We start from the raw sequence: 12,492 nt of genomic DNA, 5'->3' as shown, positions 1-12,492 counted from the left end.
CACGTACGATAGATTTTAACCAGATACAGTACAGATTGCATATTACAGTAACGCAAACATTACTTTTGACACGGAGAAATTTGTCCACGAGAATGTTATTTGAAACATGCTTTGTTGAATGCTCCACTTTTATCGCACCCAGACCTTACTAGAAATTTTTCCATTGCTACCGACAGTTCCAACACCGCTTTAGGCGTACATATTTTCCAGGAAATTGAAGAAGATGGTTCTACAGTAATTAAAAACATTGCATTTGCAAGTCGCATTTTGTCACCCGCTGAACGAAATTACTCCGTTACAGAACTGGAAACATTATGTGTTGTATGGGCTTTTACGAGATTTAGGCATTTTCTTTACGGCAGACATACCACAGTTTACACAGATCACAGAGCGATACAATTTTTACTTTCGGCCAAATTCACGCATGATAGATTAAGTAGATGGAAACTATATTTACAAGAATTTAATTTTACAATAGTTCACATTCCCGGTACGCAAAATGTTATAGCAGACGCACTATCGCGTTCTCTCGGCAACAATCAGCAAGACGTAGCAACCAACTTCTGCAAAACAAATTTCAGTGTCATGTACATTCAGCAAGTTGCATTTGAAAACTTTATTTCATCGTCATTACAGGACATAGCACGAGAACAGAATAAAGACAATGTGTGGAAAGAAATTAAACACCTTTGGCAAGATAGGAAAAATGTTACGATTAGAAACCACTACACCGTACGTAATGACATTCTGTTTCGCCGCTCTCATCCTGACAGCAACAATTGGTTATTATGCATACCTGACGAACTGGTTAACAAATTAATTTGGTACACTCATTTAAGTTACGCACATTACGGAGCAAGAAAATGTTTTCTTATACTGAGACAGAACTGTTATTTTACTAACATGGAGAAACGTATACGACGAGTTTTAGCGTCTTGTAAAATTTGCCAGAAAGCTAAATCAGACACCACTTCACATATTCCTCCTTTATATCCCATTATACCTGTTAAGTTAAGACACATGGCAGCAGTAGATATTTTTGGTCCGATTCCGAGAACTAACAGAGGTTTTTGCTACATCTTTGTCGCTGTTGAGCTCACTTCAAAATTTGTTACTTTCACTCCATTACGCAAAGCTACTGCTAAAACTGTTTCGAAAGCATTTGTAAAACATTTTCTATCTCATGTAGGGCATGTAATGAAAGTAATTTCTGACAATGGATCTCAATTTCGTAGTAGCGTATGGACACGCATGTTACGAGCCAGAAACATTTCTCCGATCTATATATCCAAGTACCACGCTTCTTCGAACCCCTGTGAAAGATTAATGAAAGAAATTGGTAAGCTGTGCCGAATATACTGCCACAAAAGACATATTGATTGGGATACATACATACTCTCATTCCAAGATGTAATTAATTCCATACCAAATGAATCCACTATGCTATCTCCGTCTGTTATACTGAAAAATGCTGAACCACCTAACAAAATTAAAGAATTAATAACATTTCCTACATCTCGTCGATTACGACACCACGAAACAATTGACATTGCGCTGAACAACATCAAACGTGCCGCAGAGCGCCGGAGAAGACAGCAAAAACAGGTTTGTACACGCCGTGACTTTCACGTTGGACAGAAGATACTAGTACGTACACACTATTTATCCAGTAAATTAAAAGGTAAGTGCAGTAAATTTGAACTTCTATACGCAGGTCCATATCGGATTCGCAGCATCCCTCACCCCAATGTTGTACACGTCGAAACTTTGAGAACCAGAAAATCGAAAGGCAATCACCATATCTCAAACATTAAACCGTTTATTGAATGAAGACACTTTATGAGTCAACACACTATGATGCCATTTACTAATGCAATTATATTCAACTGACTAATTACTGATGATTACCGTATTTTTTTCTTGGCAAGTGCCCGGCAAGGTAAGGTTAGCAGGTCGCTTTTCTTGTCGTTACACATCAGACCGTGCATATTTTTTCAGACACACTTACGTATTTTATGACTAATTATGCAATGTTAGCTAATGACATGTTAATTTCATTACGTTTTTTTTTCATTAAAGGCTTTAATTCTCTCCTCGATTAATTACACTATATACAAGCTGAACACAACGAACGTCACATTTTGTCTTTTTTATGTATGATTGTATTCCAGTTTTGTTTGTATGCACTGTGAAATAGTTAAATAGTTAAGGTATAACACACACCAGTTGACTTTGACATTTTTTTTGCCCTATGACATCTCAACATCGTGACTGTTTTACATTTTTGCTGCTGCATTGTGATATTCTCTGTACATTTTTAGCTCTGAACACTGTCGATGTCTTTGACATATTACGTTTTCTGTCATGTTATGCTGTATGGTTAATTATGTCACCATAAACCAGTCATTATTTAGTGGGTATAGGATTTAAATGCAAGAAATTAATCTTTGTTCATGAATTTCAGAAAGAAATGATGCGTGTAAGAGATAAATTCAACAGAAATGGGAATTTCACCTACGGAATAAACGAAAGAAGGTGCAATAACTTTATGAGGAAGAGTAAATGGATCAGGATTGGCAGGCATTAACAAGAATATACAATACTCATCACAGAATAGCAGTCTTAACTAATTTTTTCTTTCAGAATACAAGGTGATTGATGCAGGCTGTCAGAGAGAACTACACATCTTAGTTTTAGTGATGAAATATGCTAGAGATAAGGAATAGTTATGTAATGAGTAATGAAGTGATTTTTTGCAGATGATAATGAATACTGATGAATAATGATGAAGGATATGGTATTATGAATAATGAAGTTTTTCTTTACAGGTGATAATAATGAGGTTATGATGATACGGATAATGAAGTTTTCTTTACAGATGAGGATAAGGTTGAAGTTATGTATTTACGCTATGTAGTTATTTAAGTATTTGTTGCAGTTTGCTTTGACAGCAGGTGTTACATTGCATAGTAGGATGACAGAAAGTTTTGGAAAGGACAGCTATGGAACACAATTTATACACATTTCACTACCTGTTAATTCGAAGTTCACTACTTTTCAGCATAGTGTGCGTTTCTTCTTTCAGGTCAATAATCCATTTTGTATATTTTTTCAGGAGAAGCTTTTCATGATACTTGCTAAACCTGTTACTTATTATACCTGTTCTAGTACTTGCATTTTTTATTTTTTACCCATTTGTGTTTATCATTTATGAATGTGATCACATATACTGCCTTGTTGCATAACCTTGCTACAGCTGACTCATGACGAATGACGTTACCTATCCTCATTTGCAGCAATAGGTCAAAAGCAAATTGTGCTATGCCTCAGCAATTAATTATCGATCTCAACGCAATGCATTGCTAACAAAAAAAATGTATTACCAGTCCCAAATAGTGATACCAGTTTGAGAAAATTCTGAATAATACTGATTAGCTCTGAATAGTATGTCACTTGAGTAATGACTTCTTAATGAGACAAAAAAAAGTATATATTTAAAATAATGCTTTGTCACTAGTTAATAACTGCCACTGTTTATTGTAATGAGACTACTTATAATGCCTATGATTACTAATGCTATGACTAATTAACTCTTTGGAGCACGGTGGTATACATAGTATACCACCTTTTGAAAATTTTCTTGGCTCTTTGCACAGTGGTTTAACTGCACGACCACCACTCTAATATGCTCACCTAGTTCTCTACTTATCAGACAGATGGCACTCACTGCCTATAAGGAATCAGTTCCCGCCAAGAATTGCATAGATTACAACTGTGAAAGCTGCGTGCTGAGTTGTGCATGGTTTTTGCGTGTGAATAGTGGTTTATAACGAATTTCTTGTTGCGCCTGTGTTTTTTCCATATCTTGGACGTCACAGCTACGGTATGAACCCATGTATACATTCATATGCACAATCTTCCGTTATTTATATACAATTTATTTTGGTGGTATATTATTTGTACCACCGTGCATGTAGCAGTATTCTATTGCATTTCGTTTCCTAGTATAAAATTCGAAATCCTCCGCTACAAAGTTTAGTTTTTAATTGTGTTGTGACTTATTTTAGCTCTTTCTCCATTTTGTTTTGCTTACGTATTCTTTACTTGGATTCAGGCTGTTGTTTGAAAATGAAAATGTCAAGAAGAGGCTTACGAGATGAAGAAATCGAACGATTATTGTGTGAAATTCCATCAGACGAGGATTCCACTGTTGACACCACAGATGACGAATCTGATTATGAAGCAAGCATTGTTGCGGAGGCTATTGTGTCGTCTGAAGGCGAAGTTTCAGAGAGCGAGGAAGAAAGTGAGTCCACTCCGCCAAAACGCGCTGCTGACACAGCGCCAACTTGGGGACAACAATTCAATGCTACCTCAGGAATGCAGTTCGACAGTGAATCAGGACCAAGTGCTTTTATTAGGGACATTGATGATCCAGAACCTATCGATATATTCGAAAAAATATTTCCAAAAGAGCTAGTTCAGCTAATCGTTTTCCAAACAAATTTATATGCGACGCAATCTGGCAAGTCTTTCACTCCAACAACTGACAATGAAATACGAACTTTCCTGGGAATCAACATTTTGATGGGTATAAAGCGTATGCCAGCATACAGAGACTACTGGTCTAGTGCCCCAGAACTTCATGATCGTTATATTGCATCTCTGATGGCAGTAAATCGGTTTGGATGGTTACTGAGGAACATTCATCTGAATGATAACACATTGCATCCAGAAAAAGGACACCCAGGTTATGACAAACTGTACAAGCTGCGACCAGTGATCAAGATACTATCTGAATCTTTTTCCAAGTGTTACCAACCCAGCAAACACCTAGCAATTGATGAGTCAATGATCAAATTCAAAGGCCGCAACAGTATGAAACAATACATGAGAGATAAACCCATAAAGCGTGGTTACAAAGTGTGGATGCTGTGTGACAAGACCTCTTACAACTTGAAATTTGATATTTACACCGGAAAAGTAGGTGACACAGTGCAAACAGGCCTTGGGGAGCATGTAGTGCTGAGTTTGTCCTCTGAACTCGTAAATAAAGGCCATTATCTTTATTTCGACAACTATTTCAATAGCTATAACTTGTTGGCTGGTTTACAGCAGAGAAACATATATGCCTGTGGGACAGTTCAACCAACAAGGAAACATTTACCCAAATTAAAAACAGACAAAGAATTAAGCAGAGGTGAATTTGACTGGAGGGTCAGCAACTGTGGCATCCTCTACTTGAAGTGGAAAGATAAGAGAGCTGTTCATCTCCTTTCAAATTTTCACAGTCCTGAAGTTACTACAGTGACTCGCCGTGAAAGAGATGGTTCACGCATAGAGCTACCTTGTCCTCAAGCAGTGATGGATTACAATGCACACATGAACAATGTCGACAAGTTCGACCAACTGAAAAAATCATATGAAATAAGCCGGAGAAGTAAAAAGTGGTGGCACCGAATATTCTTTCACCTGCTTGATGTCAGTATCGTCAACAGCTATATAATTTGGAAGGAACTAGGCGATAGAGAAAAAATGACTGCCAAAGTCTTCAGGATGAGTATCCTGCAAAGCTTAGTAACCCAGAAAACACCATTGAGGCCATCTAGACTTCATGAGAGTCAAGTCCACGTAAAGAAAAACAAGCCATATGTTTCCTCACGCCAGCGTCTCGACAATTCATCCCACCAGCCAGAGCGTACTACCGCCAGACGTTGTGCGAAATGCAGTACAAAAAAGAAGCAAGTGCGCACTTTCTGGATGTGCGCTGAATGCAAAGTGCCTTTGTGCCTTAGCAAAACAAAAAGGTGCTTTCAAGATTTTCACAAAAAGGAATAAGAAACATATTTTATTTGTAAGGTTTGTAATTTGATTTTGTATTGTAAATGACCAATTGCCAGAAATAAAATTATTTTACATTAATTATACTAATTATTACTGCTTAGAGTAGAATTTAAAGGTGAGTTACAAGCACAAACCAAGATATCTCAAAAACTTTAGGTACGGCCCTAAGTGGCATGGTGGTATATTATATATACCACCATCTAAAACCAAAATCAATACAATAAAAAATTTTAATTCATGTTTTCCTTTATTAGCAACCCCACCAGACATAGAAAATGCATGTTTTATTAAAAAATTAATTAAACATAAAATCTGTGCATCAAAGAGTTAACTGATTTTAATAATGACTTTGTAATGATCTGAATACTACTGAAGGAGAAACACTGTTTATTGTAATGAGACTACTTATAATGCCTGTGATTATTAATGCTATGACTGTAATTAACTGATTTTTAATAATGACTTCGTAATAATCTGAATAATACTGAATGATGATTCTATTCAATACTTGCTGGCCACTGAGTGCCAATAATTAATGTCACTTGAAGAATTGTTATTAATTATGCCATTAATTAGCCCTTTTTTTCCATGTTGAGTTTTCATGTTTTGGTTAATGGCCAATGAGTGCCAATAATTTGTATCACTCAATGTATTATGTTAATGCTAGGCCAATAATTGACTCTCCTTTTCAACTAAGACTTATGATGAACATTATTCTGTCATACTAAATATACTTTGTAACTGGCCAAGGACCGCCACTGTTTATTGTAATACGATTACCCATGATGCCAGCTGGTGATTCTTAATAGATTGGAATGACACATAATTAATTAACTATGGTACTGTTTAATAATGCTTTGTAATTAGGAGAAGACTAATGATTATTATTGGAATGACAAATGATTAATTAACGACAAATGATTAATTAACTGTAATTAGACAAATGATTAATTAACGACAAATGATTAATTAACTGTAATTAGGAAAAGGCTAATGATTATTATTGGAATGACAAAATGATTAATTAACTGTAATTAGGAGAAGGTTAATGATTCTTAATTATACTCTGTAACTGAAAAGAATGCGATTATTTCATAATGCTTTGTAACCAGGAAAAGAAGGCTACTGATTCCATGTAAAACAATTAATGAACATTTTTGTGTAATACTACATACTTGGTACAGAAATGTTCAATAACTGGGCTATGAATGCCACAAACTAATTAAGTCTCTAATTGTCAATATTATGTGACTTGATGTCCTTCACCTCATAAGCTGACTACCCTGAATTATTGCAATGTCCATTTGTCCTGTTTATCCTAGTGATCATGGAGCACTATCTTTGGTTTTGCACTAATTCTACGTTGGTGCGCCTTGTAAGAGCGTAGTGTTGACACGACATGCTGTCCACCACCATGAGCGATGAAGACATTATTATGGTCCCACTGTTTGGTGTACCTAATGTACTGCCAAAATGAAAATATGGAACATTACTACGACAATTCAGTGTCTTGGCTACACTGATAAATTCTGATGGGAAAAGACCTTCAAGTTGTGTCACTTGGTGTTGTACTTCTGTGGAAAGATATGGACTTTCAGAGCAGCTGTGTGCAATCTAAAGTGCTACAACCATGATGCAATCCTTCCCTTTCCTATCCTAATTCTTGTCACATAATGAAAATCATTTTTTGGTAACATCATTTCTGTTCGTAGGTTATACATTTTTTTTCGATTCGCTGAACTCCAGTGCGAGTACAATTATGTCACTGGTGGACATGATGTTTGCCATTATGTTTATTTGTTGTGAAAATGCTAAAGACATTTTTCAGTGCGTGTGCACTTTGGACATGATTTTTTTTGCCATTATGTTTATTTATTGCGAAAATACTAAAGACATTTTTTTTTATTTGTTCTGAAGTACAGTATATGTACACTCTTGTCTTTTATATTGTATATACATTTTATTTTAATGATATGTTCTGAACTACAGTGCATGTGCACTTATGTTAGGCGTTAATATGTTTTCTATTGAACTTCAGTGCCTGTGCACTTTTCTCATTTTTCAATATGATTTGTACTATTCTGTATATTCAATACTTTAATGCGAATGCACTTATGCCATTTGTTACTAATTGTACATACATTTCATCAATTACTGATATGTTCTCAACTGCAGTGCATGTGCACTCATGTCACTTGTCAACATAATATTTTTTCCCAGTCTGTTTATTTGTTCTGAATATGCTAAAGAATTTTTTCAGTGCCTGTGCACTTTGTTATCTGTCAAATAATTTGTATATACATTTTTCTGATTTGTTACTATGTTTTGTACTCACATTTTGTCTTTGTCTGATATATCTTGTACTTAGTGCGTGTGCACAACATTTACTTTATGTACTACATCTAAATATTCTGTAAATTGTAGAAGTTTATTAATTAATTAAAAAATTTTGCCGCGATTGGCAAGTCCAAATGACTCACCATCGCTGCCAAATTTTTGCCCCCCCCAGTGGAGGGTTATGAAACACGTATGTAACGCAGCAGCGATGGCGAGGCATTGTAGTATCTGTGACCAGAGAGTTTGCGCTTGACCGCGCGAGTGTTGCGAGCGGTTCTCAGTCTGTCAGTAGTCGTTGCGAGTCGGTCAATCAGTCGTTGCGAGTCTGTAGCTCGGTTTAGTTGCGAGCAGTCTGTTAGTAGTAGTCGTGCAGTGCAGTACGCTAATAGTCGTCATGCAGAGCGGTCGGTCAGTAGTAGCAGCCCAGTGCGGTTGTGTGATGTAGGCGGTCGGCAACACTGGTCAAGATGGTGAATAAGGTATACTATTAATTAATATAATCATTAGATAATGTAAAAATTTATTTATTGTAATTATTCTCCAACAAGTCCCCCAATAATAATTTTTATTTCAAAAGCATTTTCTCAAAAATTTAATTTTTTATTGAACTAAAGATTTCGTTGCACTTCCCATTTCATTCCACTTCTTTTGAAGAAAAATTTCACTAAAATCACAAAAAAAGAGAATATTATTATTTGCAATGCAGTTCCTCCAAGCGGTGCGCAACAACAAGAGCAGAAATGTGACATCCATTTATTCTGAGGTAAGACTTTAATTCTGATTGTTTTACACAGGGCCAAAGACCGATATTTCGGTTTAATTGAATTTTCTTATCACTGAATGGACTTTAATTTTTTGGTGAAGAATTTATATTTGAGTCAGATTGCGAATTTCACATTTTTGTTGCCATTGTCAGTACATTTCATTGTGGGCAGGTTACGCTTAGAGCAGTGTCCATTAGCATTCATAATTAAATATTGTCGTGTTTCTTTCTTTCAAATTTTTGTGGGGAGGTTACACTCGGCTCCCGTTTCTATTAAGTATTGTCATGTTTATTTCCCTTTAAAATTACGGTGGGGAGGTTACAGAAGATATGAGAAATGTTATCAAGGAACTAGAAGGGGTTACAGACGGTAAAACCGTGTTGAGGAAGAAAGAAATTCAATTACACCCTATATACGAATATAATTGATGTCGAGCAGAATTGCTACGCTGAGATGAAGAGGTTAGCATTGAAAATGAATTTGGAAATTTGTGATATGGACTGTGCGGCCAAACAGCTGAGGTCATCGGTCCCTAGGGTTACTCACTATTAATCTGATTTAGACTAACTTACGCTAAAGATAACACATACGCCCATGTTCGAGGAAGGACTCGAATCTCCGACGGGGGGAACCGTGTGAACCGTGGAAAGACGCCCTAGGTCGCATGGATATTCCGCACAACAAAAGCAATTGCGAGCAAAGCAGTCAGAAGACTTAAAAAAAAGAAAGTGTACCGAAACGAAACTTTATCATATTGTGTTACGGTTAGGTGGCACAGACATATCCAGTAAGGTCAATGGTAAAAGGAGCCTGAACGATGGAGAACGAAGTAGCCGATCGTCTATCTGTGATGAAATTTGAATCACCTGAAAGGAGGAAATTTGTTGTTCGCAGACCAGAGTATTACAATTAGCGTCTTTGACTAGAAAGCAAAATAATCTCGGTCCTGGATTCAAACGGCATCACTGCTTAAAGTTTGAATAAAGTTATCAGGAGAGGCTGTCGGAAACTTGCGGTATAAAAAGTCACTCTTATTCTGCCAACAACATTGTCAAAGAGGGTGGAGGAGAGGACAGAGGTTCAGGACACTTTCTTGCCAATGGGGATGGATACTGCCCCTAAAAGGCGAAAGATTCAGTAATAATTAATGGAATGGGGACGCTGAAGTCAGTGTAATCACTGTATTAACTCTTTGGCTGCTGCAGTTGCGCGTCTGGCTGTCCGTGTCTAGCGCGCCCTTGAGGTCGCCCAATCCATTTACCTGCGATAGCCTTCTCAGCGGACTGCTGTATTGTGTCTGAGCTCTTCGCTCGGTCGATGTCGCCCTGTGTTGAGTATTTCTGGAGCCAGGACAGTCGGGACTGGGTGGCAGTTTGAATGTGATCACCAACGTTACAAATAAACACTGTGTATCTGGATACCTATTTCGTAGCTTTGAATCTGTAGGAGAATTTTCCACACACATAATGTACACTGTGGCTGCTGATCCTGCTAACATGTAACTCCTCATCAAAGGCAGTCTTTCATTTGCAGGTGGTTCTTAATCTTCTTAACGTTTCTGTATACATCTGAGTTTTATTTGACTTGTTGACATTTAATTATCTGTTTTTTGAATGTAACTTACGATGTAAACGCTGCAGAATCCGTAACAATCAAACGTTGACCCCCTCCCCCAAGGAAATTTCAAACCAAAAAGTCAACATTTCTGGTTTCCTTTTTAAGCAACGTGGTTGTTATTACACAGTAGAAGTAAACGATGACGTACAACTTTTGTTTAAGAATACTAAAGTTTCTACACTGTCTAATAAATGTCATCTTTAATTTCTAATGACTTTTGTGTCTCAGAAACGGGCGACAGTGTGCGTCTGGTGAAGTTAACGTTCATGATCCCTATATATAAAAATGCACGGTGTTGCATTAGTCTCACTTTATCTCCATAAAAAGCTCAACCGATTTGGATGGTCCTTTGTTGCGTTCATAATTGTTAAACCATGACCTGTATAAAAGAAAAGTTGGGAAAATTTATCTAGACAATTAGAAAATTCTGGAAATATTGAAAAGGCTTTTTATATACGATTTTCACGATTTTCGTTATTCACAATTGAAACGATCATATGAATAATTGTTTCCTTTTTTTGTTCATTATTCTCCTGGACTAGAAGTATCCAGTCTGCGTTTGTCAGCGCACTGAGCCTACACTTGCATTCTAGTGGAAAAAACATTGCGGCTTCATTACTTTCTCGCCAGTCTTCCTGTTTATCTTTCACGTGTCACGCATTTCAGTAGTGTTACAGATAGTCAACATCAAATTTCGCAACACTTGATGGCAAGCATTGTGTCAGTTGACGTAAATTGAGCTCCTCGTTGTTTTAGTTTCCTCTGTAGCTTCGCCAAATTGTGCCCGTTGCTACGTACAGTTTCGCATACTGCTGGCCTATGGTTGTGAAGCCAGAGGAACACGTCTGGACTACTATACCAACTGTGGACATACAATGTATGTCCACATCCACAGTATGGCTTCATTAGTGTTGCTACTATACCGCCGGATTTCCCCAAATTATGGACTTCAATTTCTGTTGTGTTTCCGTATACAATGAAATCCAAGACGTATCCAGTTTTATCGTCCCACAACACGAATGTCTTGATTCCCAATCTACTTCGTTTCGAAGGACTGAATTGTTTATAATTAAACGACCTTTGACAGTAATAGGTTTTCATCGACACAGATTTTTGAACGGATTAAACGCACTGCAGAATGCCATACCGAATCTATCAATTCTTTTCTTAATTTTAAACAAACTGTCATGTCCACGACTGGCAGAGTTCTCACTAAAATGCAGCATTCTCAAAAGTAACATATAACGGTTTCGGGACATAACTTCGCCGGAAGTTGAAGTGCTCAGAAATACATAACTAGACCAGTAGTTCCTTATTCTCAACTTTTTAACCACGGGCCAAGAGAAGCTAAATACCAATGAAGACATACAGTGTCTCAAAACCAGTGTCGTCCCAGGTCAACAGTCGAGAATAGACTGATTCCGACCTGTTTTCCACGCTGCAAGTGTAAAATCAATGCTATAAATTTCATCAGATTTTCTGGTTGAAATAGCATAAAAGAGGACAGAATGCTTGTATCTACTTCTACATCTACCTCCACCTCCGCAAGCCACCTGATAGTGTGTGGCGGAGTGTACCTTGAGTACCTCTATCGGTTCTCCCTTCTATTCCACTCTCTTATTGTTCGTGCAAAGAAAGATTGTCGGTATGCTTCTGTGTGGGCTCTAACCTCTCTGATCTGATCCTCATGGTCTCTTTGCGAGATATATGTAGCAGAGAGCCATATACTGCTTGACTCCTTGGATCCGTAAGCAGTTTCTGAGTAGTTTATTCTGCTCAAGATATTTGAGAGACTTATCTTAATTCAGCGACTTCACAGCTGCAGTCGTCGCCCCGGCAGTATCGAGGGAGCCAGCACGCTGGTAGACGGTATTGTAAAACTTGCAGCAGCGGCAGTAAAGTTCAGAAATAGTTAGTTGTAGGATCGTGT

General features: G+C 37.3%; 1 protein-coding gene across 1 annotated transcript in view; it reads left to right on the top strand.

Annotated features, from left to right (window-relative positions):
• Positions 1-4,134: 4,134 nt before the first annotated feature.
• Positions 4,135-12,492, top strand: part of LOC124803319 (piggyBac transposable element-derived protein 4-like) — a 41,258-nt gene continuing 32,900 nt past the window's right edge. The window contains exon 1 of the mRNA XM_047264503.1: positions 4,135-4,983. Within this exon, the coding sequence (XP_047120459.1) occupies positions 4,135-4,983 (849 nt within the window). The remainder of the gene's footprint in view (positions 4,984-12,492) is intronic.

This window comes from Schistocerca piceifrons, chromosome 6 (assembly GCF_021461385.2).
Source record: "Schistocerca piceifrons isolate TAMUIC-IGC-003096 chromosome 6, iqSchPice1.1, whole genome shotgun sequence".
NCBI lineage: Eukaryota > Metazoa > Arthropoda > Insecta > Orthoptera > Acrididae > Schistocerca > Schistocerca piceifrons.
This window is presented reverse-complemented; position numbering and strand designations above follow the sequence as displayed.